Source organism: Gadus morhua, chromosome 14 (assembly GCF_902167405.1).
Source record: "Gadus morhua chromosome 14, gadMor3.0, whole genome shotgun sequence".
Classification (NCBI taxonomy): domain Eukaryota; kingdom Metazoa; phylum Chordata; class Actinopteri; order Gadiformes; family Gadidae; genus Gadus; species Gadus morhua.
Genome location: NC_044061.1, coordinates 15,927,466 through 15,946,255, shown reverse-complemented (window position 1 = coordinate 15,946,255; position 18,790 = coordinate 15,927,466). Strand labels below are relative to the sequence as shown.

The window sequence follows — 18,790 nt, the reverse complement described above, 5'->3', positions numbered from 1 at the left end:
CTTTGTTCAACGTGTCCAAACAGCTTCACTTGCTCGCAACTACGTCGACAACAGTCCTGTCCACCGCATATCTCGGTCGTGCGTGGAACACACAGGACAGGCCTACTGCTGCGTGGAGCGAAATCACAAGCAGCGGTGTTGTGTGGAAAGAGTTTGTAAGACCAGGTGGATGATAGGAGAGGTGGCGGAAATAGGGCTTCAGCCGATGTCGCCGCTGATACGGCGTAGCAGGCTAACCCTAACCCTTTTGGTTTTGCCTCATATTTAATGTTTTGCTTTTGAAATCCATCGATGGCTTTACTGTCCTCTAGCGGTCTTTTGGTTAACTTACACTAATTATTTATAATTAATGGCATAATTAACGGAGACTTAAGAATTGTATCAGGTGCACTTTGATGCAACTGATTAAGCATTCCTGCAACTTTGTGGGCCTAGACTTATTAGGTGGGGTAATTATAGAACAGTTAAGAGTTAGAATCAGAATAAGTAGCAAATCCAATGTATTCAGGGGTTTTACTATGTCTATATAAATAGAGCTTTTGTGATCAGATAATACAGGCCTAGTAAACATTAAAGGAAAATAAAGAGTCAGAAGCAAAGCAAGGTATTTCAGGTATTGTTTTTTATTAAAGCGGGGGCAGACAGACAGGTTCTTTATCCTGGTCGGCACATGAAGCTAGAGGTTTCACATAGCTGCTACTCAACGCTAAAATAAAAACGACACACACACACACACACCTCCAGAGGGTGTACGCTGCAATCAACAGTTAAGGTCACGTTGCTGCAATTAAGATGCAGAATAGCAATTTTATTTCACACAAACATCATGTGAAATCAAGCAGGTTCGCAAGCAGCTTGGAAACCCATTCCTCGGATCACTGAAAAGGTCAAAACGTCCAATTTCTCCCTAACCGTAGAACAACTCGATAATGGTTAAGGCATGTTAAAAAGTTTGGTTCATTATGGTATCAGGGGGATAAAAATCGGCCAAAAACAAAAAAATTCAAACTCCTTAAGGACTTGGTTAACATATGGGGTTTGGTTTATATAGTACTTTTCCAAAAAAACAAATGCTGAAAAATATGTAGTCAAACGCAGCTGGAGTAATGTACTTTCCTGATTAAAACCAAAAAAAATATTTATACAAATTATTCACCATTCCCTGTTGCCTGTGCAGTCATTATGGATAAGTTAACTAAGGCTATATTACAATATTTTAAACAGTTAATGTAGAATATTTAGTTTGTTGCAAAGACAATCTACTAATTGGATTGATGTTAGTATAGTATATTTAGAGGCAAAGCAGGAGGGCTAACGTGCATATTCAGGCTGATAACAATCCAATACAACCATTATGTGCTTTTAAACCCCTTCGTGGAGTTATCCATGAAGAAATTGGACGTGAAAACAATTGATGCTGATTATAGCATTATGTGGTTGACCAACAAGATCTTGTGGTTATTCCCTTGCACTGCAAAATAAACAAAAACCAAAACCAGGTACACAAGACCCAGACCCATTTTTCCTTTAAACCGTAAACACAGATAAGAAAGCATATAATTTAAATCAGTTCTACTTGAACATATAACCTGTTGAAACACAAAACGGGTTAAGTCAAGTGTTTCAACAGGAAATGTTCGGAATGGTTTCAAAACGTGGAAAATAAAAATGTCTGCTGTGATGATCATGTTGGGATGAAGAAAGTCATGTGTTTCTCAGTCAACTCGTTTTCCAGTTTATTCTTCGGTTCTGAATGGAAAGTAAGTTATTTCCCCTCCCCCAGGCCTAGTAATATCACGAGTCGGGCCTTGCACTGGCAATTGAAAAAAATTCAATTGGTATTGCAATATTACAGATAATTGATATTTTACAGGTAAATACTGATTATATACACATTGATTTATATGAAATAACTAATAAGCAACCGTTTAAAAAGGACTTTAAAGGCCTAATCAGCCGAGGCACAAGTTGCCGGTTTATTCATTTTGTCAAGCTTCTAAACCAGGACTCAGGTTTGGAGCGCAGAGTACAGGAAACAAAAGGCTGGTTAACTGCTTACTCAAGAAGCCTGGAGCAATAAAGGTACAATTTTGGCAAAAAAAAAATGGTACAAAATAAGGGGGGCACTAGAGAAGCAAAGACAATAAAATAACCCATAAATGCTTAACAGGATTCCCATATGAAAGAAGCTGTTCATCCTGTAGAGAAAGGGAATGTTTAAAGGATAGTTTGGACACTTCACACACCATCCGGCAGACATTTCATGGGCAAGAGCTTTGCTCAACTATACTAAGTCAATTTCACTTTGCTTTTGCCACAAAGTAAGTGGTATAAAAACCACAATAAACGAAAATCAAGGGGAACAAGATGCACTACAGCTCGTAGTCTAAGCCAGACCAATAGCAGCCTGATAACCTTACAGTCAAGACCACAATCGTTAGTTTATAATAAAGGCAAATATTGCTGCATCACCTACTTGAACCAAGCAACGTACACTTGAACCTTTTTCTATTGGTCAGAGACCACAGGCTTATTACCGCATACATAAAGTTAATGCAAAATAATCAAATAAATTAGTTGGACGAGAAATGGAGAAAATAAAAATAAAGAAAGAGGGAAATTCATAAGCCACTGGTGCTACAGTGCATACCCTGTACGAGGACACAACCTGCTCAGTGTGCCAGGCACTTAGGAGGTCTCTTTAAGAAAAGATACTGCCCCAACTCACAAATACACTCACACACATTCAAAACACAGACTAAGTCAAACATACGCTTGCTCGCCTGTAGCCAAGATAAGCGCTGCAGTTGCTATTTTAACAGTCTTGTGTCGTCAAAAAGACCTCATCTTCATCATTTGGATCAAGAGTTGCATTTTATACAAAGTCAAGCCAACGTTTGAGAACAGGGTTGTCATGTAATTTACAGATCCTACATGTTGGGTGGAGACATTTGCCATCACTTCTATAGCGTGCAATCAATTCTTCTCCTTAGTAGTGTAGTCCACGTGCTACGATGGACCTATGTGATTCCTGAACCCTTAGTGTGGAATACAATAAAATATGGAACCTTTGTATAAATACAATCAGTATATTTAATATATCCCCCACTATATACGCCTGGGAATTACTTGTAATAATTTTTCTAGGAGAATATATTTCAAGTTTTAATATCTTTCAAATTACAACTCATTGAAGTTCCTTCCTAGATGCGACCCTAGAACAAGGAAGCTGTTGGTTTCAGGCTTTAAGCGAGCAGGGGGAAGGGGTAGAGGCCCAGGTAAAGGGGGTTGCAACCAGGTTTGGGGGAGGCGGTGGTATCGCAGCTGACGGTACCCTGTGCATCACTTCATCACTCGTCAGTTAGTCACGAAAATACTTGAAACCATCACTCTATGCCAAGAATGTCTCAATCTCTTTCAACCTAGCCATTCTCTTTCTCCCTAGACCTTCTTTTCACCTCAGCATCTCTGTATTTCTCTTTCCATATCTCTGCCTCTCTCTCCATCTCTGTAAACATCTCTCTCTACAGTCACCCAGGATAACAGCATCTGAAGATCCTCTTGGTGAGAGCAGCATGTTGTGACTTGGGGGGGGGGGGGGGGGGGGGGGGGGGGGGGTCATTTAGTGGTGTGCAGCAGTTTGTGTTTATGCTATGGTGTATATGAGAATAAATGCAGAGGGAAATTGCAGCGGCTGCGCAAGTGTGCCTTCACGCCTGGTTCTCCGTGGGAGGTGGGACGTTGTTGACGGTAACCACGGTCTCTGGCTTGCGGGTCATCCTGTCCAGTTCCGCCTGCACGTCAGTCAAACCCGGCTTCTGCCCTTGGAAGGAGAGGAGAGAGACAAGAGAGTAACCTCCTGTAGCGTCTGCCCTGCTCATCGGGAACGGAGACGGTCGTCTTGAGCGATGGGTGCTGCCGACGATGCTGACGTGGCTAAATGCTTGAGCCGTGCAGGCCGGTTAGACGCGCATGCAACAGAAACACGATGAGGAAACCAATGAGGGGAGGTCTGATGTCATGCATTTCCTATTGGTTGGATCTTAGAGGCGCTTAATCAATGCGAGTACTGGAGACAATGGGTGAGTTGAAGAGCAACTCGACAATAGCAACACTAGGACCAATTGGTGGGCTTGCTGCCATCTAGCTGTAAATACCTACCAATAATAACCTCACTGTGCCAAGAATACTTAAAAGGTGAACCGTCAAGCTCGGCTATTTTCTAATAAAAAGGGAAATCTTTCATACGCATTCATTTGTTTAAGCAAAAAACACTGTCCCTGGTCTGATTTGTTACACAAAATCGTACACCAGTGTCGCGAATGGTGCTACTTTTCTGGGAGTTCATGTGGCAGACGATTACAGATAGTCTCACACAAACGGGTGAAGCAGTACTCCTAGATTAGAAAATAGCAGAGTGAGGCTATTCCCTTTAATTCAACCATTAGATGGCAGCAAACTCAGTTTAAACTCACAATTTAGACTAGGATAAAGCGGTTGGGGCTCATATGCACCACCTAACAACATGAGCCATAAAGAGAATCCAGAGGAGGGCTATGAAGCATATGCAGAGAGGGTGGGGATAGGTCTTGGCTGCATGTTGGTGGATTAATGGATGATTAGAGCATACAGGCCTTTCCCCAAGTCCGTCCAGATGTTCCACACTCAAGGACTAGGTGGTTAAACTAGGGCGATGATGTCATCACTCCTTCAGATAGAGACCTCCAGAGAACCAGTGTTCAACTCGCTCACCCACTCCCCAAAACATATGTGCCTCATAAAACCGACATGGTGGGGATCCCCACCACAAAGGCAACAGTTGCCTAATTGACGGATGGGGACCGTAACGTTTAATGGTAAATCCGCTGTATTATTATTAATTTACTATTCATATTATTTTAGGACCACAGTGACCAATTGTTTCACAACCCAGATAGTGGTTAACTATGTCATCAGCTCTGGACTCTCAGAGTGTACTGTTTATTTACTTGCAACTATTAACTGGACATTGGGGTTCTGACCCAGAACCATTGAGTTTGCTGTCGAACCACCTAAGCACTACACCATCTTAAAAATAATCTCTTCAATATGAACTGTCTGGAAGGAGCCTTGATGGACGGCCATGTACCCCGGAGGAGCTTGCAGAGCGCTCTACTGAAGAGGAGGAGCGGAGCGGAGGTGAGGGGTCGCGGAAGCTGTACCTGTTTTTTTGGCAGAGCCCTGAACTCCTGCCCCGGCGGCTGGGGCCCCCCCACCGGGGCTTCCTGGGGACCCCGTCTTTTTACTCAGCAGGCTGTTGAAGAAGTTAGCCAGCACTCCTTCGTTGGCAGCGGCCCCTACTGGACGACATCACACAAGGGCAGCTTGGTTTGACTCATTTTCCCGGTGGTGAGTGAATAAAGACAGCATACCTTTAGTCTGATTCACATAATGCTGGAGGGAAGACGCTGCCGCTACAATTTAGAAGTTGTCAACATTTAAATTACCGTTGTTTTTTTTTTTTTTTTTTAATTGTGTAGGTAAAAATAAATATATATTTTAAACCTTTCACTAATATGACAATATAAATGCCTTGTGTGGGTAACCTACCTAATCACATTATGATACTGAAAATAAGTAAAAATCACAAGGGCTAAATTGTTAGTGTGTGAAATCAATGCTAAAATGCCCTTTAGGAGTTAAAAGCCACTTTAAAGCAGTGTGTGTATTTTTAAGCCAGCTGGCGGCGTGTTGAGTGGTGGATGGTTCCACAGCCATTCCTGGGCCATGAGCCCAGTCTGGGGGGGAGCAGGGGGGCTTCCCACGAGTCCTCGGGGAAAACATTTCCGGACTATCGCAAAATATATTTTTGGTAACTTGATTTAACCAGGTGAAACATAATCTCTAACTTTTTTGTGTTTATATTTGTAATTATATTTTATGTTCTCTTAATATTTTCCAAATTATAACAGAAATGGTGACCACAATTTCCTTGGCGAAAAATAAAGACAGCCAGACCAACTCTGACGATCAACAATAGCGGGACCACAAGGGAGCGGCCCGATCAACTGCATCATCCACAAACTCCCTGTTCAGCCCATTTTCATAACTTCTATGCTTATAGCAGCACAAATGTAGACGACCAGTGGCCACGGGGTTGCAGCCCCTCAATTAAACATGGTTCAAGAACTCCTACGCAGGCAGGAATGCCCCCGGACCCCTGCCACGCTCTAACCACGAGGAACAGGCTTTGGAGCGAGCAAGGGAGCGCTCGTTTAAGAGAAAGAAGTTATCGTTTTAGAGTCAGTTTTTCAGCTCTGTGTCTGACGAGCCAGCTATCTCCTTGCATGGTGGACACCGCCTTCGGTGTGTGAATGAATGGGGGAATATTAGGCTATATTGTAAAGCGCTTGGAGTGGCCACTGGCTAGAAAAGCGCTATATTAATGCAGTCCATTAACCTCAGATACAAAAATTAAGACTGTGTGACTTACTCTGTAAGTATGATTTAAATGAATACTCTGCACTCTCTCCAGTTGTTTTTATCTAGCTTGTACCGCACTAGAACTTTCTTGTAGCTACTCCAATTGTGTTTGAGAAAAAGAAAGTGTAATATGGTATGCCTTCCTCCATTATGAGTGCAGAAATACCAAGATATATTTTCGCATCTGCATTTCTACTACTCTTCTACTACTATTGTGTATACATAAGTTACATATATCTGTTGCTTTTGTACTCTTTTTAACAAATCTCTTTTATTCTTTACTACAACAACTTAATCTGGCTTTGCTGTAGAACTAGTAAATGGTGTGTACAGATATCAGAGCTTACCCTTCATGTTTGGATCTGGCTTTTTAACGTTAGTCATGGGGGATCCACTATTGCTGCTGGGCTGCCCAGACCGAACCGTAGGCCTGGGGGAAGAGGACGACGTCCGCCCCGGAGACTCCTGCAGAACATACAGGTAGAGATGCAGTGTCCGAGTGTACATCTACAGTGTCCGAGTGTACATCTACAGTCTCCGAGTGTACATCTACAGTGTCTGAGTGTACATCTACAGTGTCCGAGTGTACATCTACAGTGTCCGAGTGTACATCTACAGTGTCCGAGTGTACATCTACAGTGTCCGAGTGTACATCTACAGTGTCTGAGTGTACAGCTGCACAGTGTCCGATTGTACAGCTGCACAGGGTTCGGGTGTACAGCAGCACAGGGTTCGGGTGTACAGCTGCACAGGGTTTGAGTGTACAGATAACGTAGACTAAAGCAGTGGTTCAAAACCTTTGAATTTAGGCGTAACACTAACTTGTCATCAAGACCTTTTGCGGAATACAGTGGGTGAGCAAAAATAATTTATAAAATATTTATCTTCAAATATCTCTTCTTTTTTTTTGAAAAGCCAAAGAGTCAGAAGAAGGGTCATTTGTTGGCAGTTTAGAAAACAAAGCTCACAAAGGGATTTGCATTTCCTTCAACCCTAATGCGATGTGATGAAAGACTTACATTGGCCCCACGGGTCGGTGTGGCTGGTTGTTTTGCTAGAAGAGACTTTAGAAAAAAAGAAATATTACCAGTACATATTGCTGCCTCGTTGAGAACATGAGAAGGATGGAAATAATGTTTTCCATGTTGTGGTGGAGAGCAAGACGGATCATTAACGAAGAGATGAGCAGGAGAACCCACCTGCTGCTTCATCAGGAACACTTGTTCGTCTTCGGCGTTTATCTCCTTGTCGTGAACCAGCTGATGAGGAGGAGGAGAGGCATCAACACATGGGCACGAGGTTGCTACGGCAACAAGCAATCCCAAATCTCCAAATCACAAAGAAGTATTGTGTGTTTAGAGAGTAGTTTCTACTTGAAGTACTTGTTCTTATTTTACTACCTTTCGAACCGGAGGCTTAATGATGAAGCCTTCGAAGGGATCCTCGGGTCGGACTGTCGAAAAGTTCTCGTGCAGAATCCCGATCTTCTTCTCGTTGTCCCACCCGGCGGGACTGAAAGAGACGAGTCGTGTATGAGTTTCTAAAAGATGAAGGTTATTTAACGTTAAGAAAAGCAGCAGGCGTGCGACCTGCGGTACATTAAAGCTATGCCGTTACCAAGTGAAAGCCATTGACTGATTCAACGCCGCACTTACCCCTGATCTTTTATATTAATTTAGGATATTTTTGTTCAGTAATGTTACAATAAAACTTGTGTTATAACAGTTGGAGTTTCAAAATGACTGAGTAAAAGAAGACTGAATGTCCACACAGCCCTGTGTTGAACTGACTGAAGGAGCATGGCGCAGCTAGACTGGGTAGCCCCGCCGATTCTGCCGGCGATTTGAGTTCGCCCGCACAAGGGTCTGGAGAAGAGCAATACACTTCTTTCTGGTTTCGATACGTATTCGCGGGAGCCCTTGACCAAGCTGGCTTTTCCCCCTGGCGCGCTATTGGCTAGTTTAACACGATGCGACAGGGAAGCGACGGCAAGCAGCCAATTGCGTACAGAGTCATTTGAACTAGGCCCATTGATCACGCCTCTTGTGCTGAAGAAAATGACAGCAGCTTCCCCAGACCAATCTACGATGGAGCTTGGTCTGGCCATAGCCAGGCTATGGCGCAGAACTACCAGTACATTTTTGTATTATTATTTATTCATTTTTTCACTGGCAACCTGGGAATAAATTGCCTTACATCCCAGCACTGCACTACATTGTTTATTGCCGACAAACAGGACTTAGTCAGAGCTGACATTGAAGTGGTGAATAAAAAAACCGACTTGTAAAAACCTACACCTGGCATGTGGAGAATCTTTTAGGTTCTGATCTCACTTGTATTGCTACCATGAGATCAGTTCATTATGGCTCCCATTGCACTTCTTACCATCGACCTAACCAGACTCACATGAACACGGCGTCCTTCTCCACCACCAGGGCGGGGCTGGAGAACTGGAATTCGTAGATCTTGTGGAGGATGTATTTATGGAGCAAGTCCAGGTTCTTCTCCTCTTTAACCGAGGTGTAGATGAGTCCGGCACCGTCTAGGGGATCAGGGTTATGGTTGGAACGCTTTGAACACGGACTAAGGGTGAGGAGAAGAGTTATAATGCCGTTCAATCCTTGCTAGTTATGTTAAATCTCTAATAATCTTTTAAATGTAAAGATCTGAGGCAATATTACTTAGGACGACTGCCATGTTGATAATCTAGTTTAGGCAGTCAATAAGCTATACATCTCTACTGTCAATGTTCACATTTAAATGTAATTTATTACTCATTAATGTGTTGTTTTTCTGCATATTTTTATTGTATATTTCGAATTATTTGGCCTATAAACTGTACTGTTACTCTTCTGCCATGAAACTAGGAACTAAATTCTGGGATTAATAACTTTGATCTCATCTTCGATGAAGAGGTAGTTTTGCCTGCTCATGATAAATGTGTTTAGTGCAAGTCACAACTGCAGGAAGAACTGCTCTCTAAGGCTAAAGAGGAGAGAAAGAGTAAGGAGGAGGATCGGGAGGAAATATTGAAGGATACAGTTTAAGCAGAACCTCCGGATGTGAGACTGGAGGAAGTCAAAGTGCTCCTCCCTGTAGTCGTGCTCCTTCTCCAGCACGGCCACAGCATCACACTGCGGGCACACAGAGATAATTGGTGAGGAAACGACAGAGAGAAAGAGAGAGACAGAATACGAGACAGAGCAAAAGAAAGATGGAGAGGGATAGAGATTGAAAAGAGGTGAGCGCAGGAGTGCTCGAGTGTGAGAAAGGGAGAAGCAGGAGAGAGGTTGAGCAGGAGAAAGAGTCAAATGTATTGATGATACAGCAATTGTGTTTTGTAGTTTTATATTGCCGCTTTTCCACTGCATGGTACCAGCTCGACACGACTCGACTCAGCTCGCCTTTTTTGCGTTTCCACCGCGAAAACATGGTATCTGGTACCTGAAGTGGCTGCTTTTTCTAGTACCGCCTCGCTCTAGGTTCCAAGCGGCTGAGCTGATGCTAAAAGGTGACGTCGGCAGACGGCCGGCCACTGATTGGCCAGAGAGTGTGACGAAGTCACGAGAGCGACATGGCAACCATGCTGGTAACAGCCATAGCAGCGCCGCAGCCAACATATTCCACTTCTTCAACATGCCAGCTAATAATACGAACACGAATACCATCGCATCGATGTTCTCCATTGTTGTTATGTGGGTTCTGTCCATGTGTGGGTTACGTAGGTGTTGTTTGCGTCGCATACAAAAATACGTCACGGCCCTTTCGCGCAGCCGACCCCGCCCACGTCCCGGAGGTACTATTTGCGGTGGAAAAGGACCCGCGCTGCTACCGTGTCGAGTCGTGTCGTGTCGAGTCGAGCTACATGTGCGGTGGAAAAGCGGCATATGTGAAGGAGCTTTCATCGTTATCGCAAGCGAGTGTGTCCTTTTTAAAGCCAGTGTAGCTTTTTATTGAGCCGGTTCTGAAACGTCACACCCCTAACAACTGCCATCAAGGAGGGAATTCTTGAATACCTAAATGAGAAGTACGATGACATGACCAAAGGACCTGCTTACTGTTAAGGGGCGTTGTCCGGCCCCGACGCACAGCGGAGGGCCGGCGACCCCCTTCACAGTGGTATAATGAGCACATACCACTGACTGAACTGATCTATTGCTTTTATACAACGGTTACTATTATGGCAAAACGAAAGTCATAGACACACTACATTTAAAAAGAAACCAAGAAATTCAAAGTAGCCGTTTTGTTAAATAATACAAAAAAGTAGTCCCTCCTGGCTGCCTTCAAAATGCACGACGGTCGGTCGCTATGCAACACACTTTAGCGTCCCTCCGAGAGAAGGCTCGGCTAGAGTGGTTCGCCGGCAATTTATTCTATGGAGCAGTTCCCTCACCGTGTGCCTAAGCTTTCGTTAGTCTCTCCATCGCCTTGCTCACTCCCGGAGTAACAACATTTACGCCCTCTCCATCATCCAACATATGTTTTACTTTGTAACTGTTTCTACTTCCAGGCGCGGAGTGATATGCAAACTTTCACAAAATGAGCGGGCGTCATAGCAGTTATGTATACGCTCATTATACAACAGTTAGGAATCAGATCGCTGGATTTAGGCCCCCCGTTGTATAATATTATATATAAAGCTCCGGGAGACGCAAACGGCAACAATAACTTTCTCCTCCATGCTGCGGTTTACCCCGGACTGCACTGCAGGGAACGGTTGGCCGGTTGAATGCTGATTGGCTGTTACGTTATGATATGCACGTGACTCAGTGGCCACGCTGTTGAAAGCTGATTGGCTGTCATCATTCGAATGTCACGGCAAAGTTTAAATATTTAAACTCGAGCAAAGTGTCACGCTGCAAATCCTCGTCAACGCGCCCGCCCGTGCCGGGCGAATGTGTCGCGCTGCAAATCAAATCTTTTTGCAGGTTTTCTCTAGCAAAAAAATTGCCAGATGTCTCTACGTTGACTTTGTATGGAATCGTGTCGGCCCTTCGCGTTTAGTGTAAAAGCAGAGTTAGGCCGCGCTCACATCTAGCGTTTTTTTTTTTAAATCTGCCAGCGCTTGTTTTACATTATATTCCTATGGAGCAGAGCGTTTCTGGAAAAAGTCACGGCCACTTTTTTAAACGCCTCTCCCAGCGTTTTTTTCTGCCATACGGAGCGTTGAAAAAAGTTCAACTTTAAGGAAGAAAGCGGCCGACGTCAGGCGTCTTTTGGGAAACTGACCAATCACAAGCGGAACATTGACACTTCGTCACGAAGGAAACTCTCAACTGTCAAAACAATGGCAGACAAATCACTCGGGTAAGTGCCGGTGGAGCGATTAATAGTTTTAATTACAGAACATGTCGAGATCTACAACATGTAGTCTAATGGGCTCTATCCTGGATACATAGTAGGCGGGTAACGTCGGGTCTAGAATGGGTTCGTTGATAGGCAATAGAAAAAACACTCTCGGCGCTTTAAGGGCCAAAAACGCTGCCAGCTTTTCTTTTTGTTGAAAAAACGGTAGGCTCAACTTTTCCCTATTACAAAAAACGCGAGATGTGAACGTGGCCTTAGGCTATATTCTTTCTTCCTTCATCATTCTCTACAAATTTTGGGACACTTCTCCTTCCACAATTTTTCAGAAACTACAGTCCAATTTTTAAATGTTCATATTAGCTTTGAATCGGTCATCACTACTATTTTTCATACTAAAGTAATTTATAGTTTTTTTAAATATCCAACTTTTGAACCTTACATTTTATAATGGAAGTCAATTTAAAATTCTGACAATTCAACTTCTTCAGTTAGCAACTTGGTTAATTTTTAACCGTTAAACATCGTTCAAACATTTAACAAATCAACACACTTCTATCTTCAAATATATCGAAACAGAATTTCAATGTAATTTATACTTTTTTCGGAAGCAACAGTTTAATTTCATGCCTGCTTTGTATATTTTATTTTCGTCTCATTGACTTACATTGAGGCTAGAGTGTGATAATGTCACATGCTTTAGTCAAGGCGGCCAAAAAAGCTAACCATTTCTGATTAACAAGATTATTTAAAGCTTTGTTAAGTATATATATTGTTGGATGACAGCAGCAGTCTACGGCACCAAAACCTGATCCGCCATTTGTTGAAATAGTTACCCTCCACTCACCTTTGAGCAAACTATTAGCACAGGGATTCCCAGGTTGTGTGTAAGCGTGTTCTCTCCTAGCGGTAGCACAACGTCCTCTCCATCAGACCCTGGTTGGGCTCGTCTCTGGGATGACGCCTGGTTAACATCCTCTGGCTCCGCGTAGTCCTGGAAGGCCTTCATCACTAGGGGGCAGGCAAGAGCAAAGGGGGAACAGGTAGCTCAAAAATAACTCAAAACACTTAACATATATTTATTTGTTTTACGATCCCCATAGCAAACAGAACATGAATACAAAACAATGATATCATTAGCAGCAACAACCACCTCATCTGTAGCATTAACTGCAGTGTTGAACAACTTGCCCTCCACAGAGTATCGCCTGATGCGTATAGGGTTGCAGGAGATGCCAACATAAATATCTTTAGTTGACCCGTACGTTGATAAGCCAGTAGGAGACATTTCAAAATCGAACCCATATGGACATCAGAAGTAAGAGTCTCCACCCAGCTGTATGATAGGTTGGTCGACCATTGGTTCTACCCACCAGTATACTGTTCCCAACTTATCTGTTAATATATTACAGTGTGTTAGAGAACACAACTTTGAACCCATAAAGGGCAATAAAGTTGTAACAATTTTTCTCCTCCAGACCCTGATTTCAGGAGGGATTTAGGTTAAAATCAGAACAGAGAACTAGACATAGCAGCTGCATAGAAGTGGGCGGTGATTAGATTCAGGAAGTGATGACTTCTTTCTCAGATGGCTAGGGAATGCAGAGTGAGTATGAGGACCAAAGAGAGGATCTAGTACCAGGCGTTATGAGTCACCACTGGGACTCTGGGGGGGGGAATGCAGGGGACGAAGGGAGTAGGGAAGGGCTCAAGTGGCAACTGAGCAGGAATACCTCAAGCAGACAAGAACACACAGACGCAGCACTTCACGACCAATGAAAAGAGCCGCCTTAACCAGGACAAGAACTTCAAAAGTGAACAACTTTAATGCATCTGTTAATACGAGATGGAATAAGTATGGATGAGGACTAGTTAATGGACTTCTTGTCATTGGTTCATAGGGGTATATTGTTCTTAAGGTTGGGCCACAGATTAAATGAGGTCAAAGTGTAGTTTTGAACGGATGTACTTGCCATGTGTACACAGTGGTTTTCGGAAACAAATGCATTTTAGATTCCCCTGCACTGGCCTCTAGTTAGTGGCTAGCAGTTAAAGGGGTAAAATAATATCACCTAGAAGGATAGTTCATGTAAAAAGTAGTACGGACACAACAGACTGCACTCCAAAGCCGCTATAGTCTGTACACTTAGCCATTGGACTGTGTTCCCTTCCTCTGACTCACTGACTGATTGATTGGCCAAACGAGAAGATAAGCCTCCAAAAAATCCCTCTTCAGTGCTGAGATACAGTACACTAGAGGTGGGAATCGCTTGGCACTTCACGATACAATTCCGAGGTCGATTCGATTCTTAATTGAGATGCATCTCGATTTATGTACATTTACATGCAGGATTTTCAAAAAATATATCAGAATTTGCTACTCAGAGTTTGCTAATAACGCCCTACTTTTGTGATGATCATTAAAAACATCAACAGATGAATTAGAATTACCTTATCTAATATTTTATTACAGAAAAAGCTTTTGTCACAAATATGACTTTCTATGAACGATGCAATAATCAATGCAGCTTGCATTATAACACACTCTGGAAGTATGTAAAAAATTAAAACACACAAAATTAACTCTTTTTTGTTTCTAATCTAATCTTCTAATCTTCGTCTTTAAAGAAAAAGCTGCCCTTTGTCAATGATAAGAATAAGAACTTGTTCATTGTTCTTGTGTCTGGCTGTGAGTTTACGTGCATGCTATGCGTAGGCTGAATCACAATCACGGCAAGACAAATCAGATTGACCAATAAACATTTAAGATAAATTTATAATTTTAAAATTCCTCAAATGATCCCCCCTCTGGTGAACAGAATTTTGCAGCAGGCGAACAAATTTTATCAACAAAAAAAATGCATAGAAGAATCTATTATTTTTCCCACCCCTACCGTACACTGCTCAAAATAATTAATTTGGGAAATGTACATGTACAGAGTCCGACACAATACCACTACACTAGTATATGTTCCACCGTTGTATTGTGAAACGATGGTATATGCTCCAAGAAGCAAGAATTTAAATGGGCAACACCTAGTTGGTAGAAAAACATATTTTACTCCCGTTTACCCACAACTGCGAAAGTGAAGTCGTCGATGACTGCTTAACTGAACTCGATTGCTTACCACAGCAACCATGATTTCCCTGAGATGAATAGAAAGATAGAGTTGATGTAAGAGCTTTAGAGAAAATGAGCTGTATGTGTTGAAAAGATAAGATATAGAATATATGATAAAAATAAAAGAAAAATATTTAAAAAGGGGGGCGGTCACTGCGCTCTATAAGGGTGCACAATTCAACAACGCTCTACTGCATTAAGTCCAAATGGTCTGACCGTATGGGTTGCGATTTGAAAGTTGTTCATCATGACAAATGGTGCATCTATAACAAGTTTTCCTGCATTTTGCACCTTCCTAGTGGGAATTGCAGCCTTTTGAAATGCTGAACTTCCAGGCCTTGTTACAGAGTACCTCTAGCCAAAAAAAAAAACGCTCAATAAAAAATCCTTCATACCCAAGGCAAAACACAAACACAACATACTTCTTACACAAGGACCACATACACACAATTAGAAAACAGAATGCCTTCAAAGACAATTTTCTTACATGGCAATATGTTGGACAAATAAAGCTTTTGAACCTTGAACCTTATAGCACATCTTTTGATTCCCAACTCATTTGACGAGTTCTACAAGTCTGCCAATTAATAAAATAATAATACTACTAACGAATACAATAGGGTTCCTACATTTTTCTTAGGACCCCTTGTAATAAGAATTAATATTACTTCTCCTCAAGAGATCAACATAGGCCACCACAAGAAAATAAACATGACCATTAACATAATTCATAATCTAGTGGATGAACCCCCAGACATGACTAAGATTATCCTGTACATGGTAGGTGTTATGAAGAAGAGATTCAAGAGCTGAATCAGGCCTAATTACTTCCATTGCTGAGGAAGAATCCATTTGTAAAGTCTAAAACACCTATCACTTTGGTCAATAACCCCACAATAACAGATAACATCTATTATATTTAACCTATATAAATTCATGTTGAGACACACTTGGACTGCCAGGGGTACGAGTATAAAGCAAATTTATGTTGCACCAGCAGAAGAATATCTAGCCATAAACCCAGATAAATATAGAAGCCAGCTGCTTTAGAATGCCCCCAGACCCGAGGAAAATAGCGGGGACCTTTGAGAGCACAATAGAGCCCTTCTTCAGCTAGAGATAGCAGGCTAGTGATAAGCAGAACTCGCCTTTAGCTTACACACCCAGCTGAGCATCATGGGCTCTGCAGCATGAGCCAGAAACATCCAGGACTATGTGCACAACAACTTCAAAGACAAAACCACCATCTATCCCATCCATGTTTCCCATATCAATAAAGCTTGTGGCAAATCAGCAAACAGCTAGCTGCGGGCACATCGTTTCTTATGGAACACGTCTTTACTGCGGCGGTGTGCCCACCTACCCTTCTTTTATTGTTCCATTAATTGAATAATTAGGGTCATATGATCTCATACAAACATCCATCAGCAACCCATAACTTCCTGTTTCCACAAATATAAGGGGGGGGGGGGGGGGAGTAGTAGTAGTAACAAAGAGAGGAGAGGAAATCTAACGCCACTTGAATGCTCAGCCAACGTAACACGAGAAGTCTTTTGACTCAAAAGTTTCTTAAAAAGGTCAGACCTAAAAGTCTAGAAACAGAAACACACCTCATCCATCGGAGAATGCCATTCCAATAGACAACACTGGGGTCATGTGAGATAGCAGAATTATAATAAGCTACAGAGATTTTAGGATACATTTCTGAACACTTAAAATAAGAGGCAGATATTATAGACAGATGTTAACCGGTTTAAATAATGGAAACTTTCCACTCTTCTAGACAATATAGACGTTATTCAGCATTTCTTACTCTTCTGCTCCAGCTCCCTCATGTGCTCAGGCGATATCTTCAGCTTGTCCACGTGGTCTCGCAGGACACTTGCCCACTTCTGCAAAGACTCCATGATGCTCCAGGGCCGGGACATGTCCACCACGAACAAGGCCAGGCTGTTTGCTAGTGTCTGGGCTGTCACGGCAAACTTCAGCAGACCCTTGTGGTACAGATCCCCATCCAGGATCCACACATTACACCGAGTCGGGTCTGATAACAAGATATAAGTTTGCCAAACAACACTGATATTGGACACTTTGGACATTGTAATAGAGTTTTAAAAGTCACACTCACCGTCTCGGTCTTCGTCATGGATGTTTAAATAAAGATATTCCAAACCACGACCTTTCTTGTTGTAATCGCCTCCTTGGAGTTTGGACATGAGCGACGTTTTACCGGATCCATCCTCACCTGAAAAAAAAAAACAATACCTAAAGGAAATGCATCTAAAACATAAGAAAACACAAGCTCGGAATTTGGCATTTTAAGTAGCAATTAAAGCAATTATGCCTAGCCTATTTTTTTATTTTGTTGAGTATTATTTTCATTACTGCCCTTTGCTTGTATGATTTTCAGTTGTTTTAATGATGAGTTTTGAAAACCCTACTATTTGACACATACCAAACACCAGTATGTTTTTTCCTGATGGCAACTTTGAACTAGAACGAGTTGAGACGTCGCTCAGTATTTCAGACCTGCAAGACAAGAAAAAAAATGCATAGTAAAAGTAATTTAAGGTTCAACGTGTCTAAGCAATTTGGCAACGTCAGAGTCCGACTATATTTAGCTGACAAGCTTTAACATACAATGAACCTGTCGTGATGCATTGAAACAGACACACATGAACAAAAACTATATAATAATATATAGAATAAACAAATAAATTGACAGCTAGGTCGTGTAAAATTAGCGTACTCCACAAGCAGGAGATAAGTTGAATCTATGCAATTGCTTGACAACATTTAAAACAGATTAACAACTGCCAGCCCTAATGGTCAGTCACTAAAGAAATGGATCTTGACTCTACTGCCTGACATCTGACCAGATATCATTCAACCTTTTCGGCGCAGGCATTAGCTTGTCAATTTAAAAGTTAGCCACTCTTACTCTTAAAGGTTTAACAATGCAACCTTAAAATACGATCACTGATTCAAAAGGTACCGTTCAAAACAATGATATATATATATACACGAGATAAAGTAGATGACAGTGTTATGTCCAAATGACATCTAAACAGCAACTGTCAAACACCAGGTGAATCGGTAGCTAATGTATGACACACTTAGCGGGTGGTTAGCATGGTTAGCCTCCATGTAGAGATTCACGAAATGAAGCTTATCCGGTCCACAGCAAAGTAATTTCCGGTCTCTTACTTCCTATGCGCTATGTATGTAGATAAGTCCCCTCAGCTATAATAAGAAATACAATTACAAGAAAAACAACGAAAGTAAGATCGTGTGGGTTTTTTGTTAAACATTTGGACAGCTCCATCTCTGAAACATGTAACGGTGACGGATATCCCTCTATCGGAAGTACCTCTCGCATCTAAACAGAAAACCCCGCCCTCTCTGTCACCAATAACGCTCACTTGGAGCATCCTGTCCTGGAGTTCCGTCCCGAGATGAGGACGCCTTGGAACGAAGTGAACTAGCAGAGCACTCAGTTAATAGCTACGGTTAGACACGGAACAGTCGGTTAGGAGCTACTGGTAGCAATGAAACCGACGGTTTGTAGCTACCGCTAACCATAGCTGTGATGCTAGCTAGCTACTAGCTAGCCGGCAGTAGCTTTCTGACGAACAACAAACCCAATGTGACGAAGCACAAGCCTGCCACTGGTGTGCTTTTCGTGAATAACAATAACTCTGATAAGCATTGCGGTCTTAAATGAAATGTCCAGTTCACCAGAGACTCTGTCCTTCTTCGTCCTCGGCACCGTTGTCGGTCGGGAGCTGCTTGTCCAAAACGGGAGCCATCTTCTCTCTCTAGCGCCACAGAGGAAGGGCCCTACTAGGCGGCTCCTGCTGGCACCTCCTACATAAGAGACGTGACTCCTATTCTTTAGGA

General features: G+C 42.4%; 1 protein-coding gene across 4 annotated transcripts; it reads right to left on the bottom strand.

The window, feature by feature from the left end:
- Positions 1-600: 600 nt before the first annotated feature.
- On the bottom strand, positions 601-18,767 carry dync1li2 (dynein, cytoplasmic 1, light intermediate chain 2). 4 transcript variants are annotated; one of them, XM_030376853.1, is made up of 13 exons: positions 18,629-18,767; positions 17,346-17,419; positions 17,019-17,135; positions 16,704-16,934; positions 12,617-12,780; positions 9,503-9,596; positions 8,869-9,004; positions 7,863-7,974; positions 7,662-7,721; positions 7,482-7,526; positions 6,810-6,927; positions 5,202-5,339; positions 601-3,823 (listed from the first exon to the last, which is right to left on the bottom strand). In XM_030376853.1, exons 1-13 carry the CDS (start codon positions 18,697-18,699, stop codon positions 3,711-3,713), a joined length of 1,473 nt encoding a protein of 490 aa, XP_030232713.1. In that variant the 5' UTR covers positions 18,700-18,767; the 3' UTR covers positions 601-3,710. The 4 variants fall into 4 exon arrangements, with proteins under 4 accessions (XP_030232713.1, XP_030232715.1, XP_030232714.1 ...); XM_030376855.1 differs by having other exon boundaries at positions 601-3,818; XM_030376854.1 differs by having other exon boundaries at positions 5,202-5,336.
- Positions 18,768-18,790: the final 23 nt, after the last annotated feature.

Excerpts from the sequence above, each read along its gene's own strand:
- dync1li2 (XM_030376853.1), bottom strand. The coding sequence starts at position 18,699 with ATGGCTCCCGTTTTGGACAAGCAGCTCCCGACCGACAACGGTGCCGAG. Across the intron at positions 17,420-18,628 it reads GAAGAAGGACAGAGTCTCTG|GTCTGAAATACTGAGCGACG; the intron begins GTGAACTGGACA and ends CTTGTCTTGCAG. Across the intron at positions 6,928-7,481 it reads CACCGACCCGTGGGGCCAAT|GAGTCTCCGGGGCGGACGTC; the intron begins GTAAGTCTTTCA and ends TATGTTCTGCAG.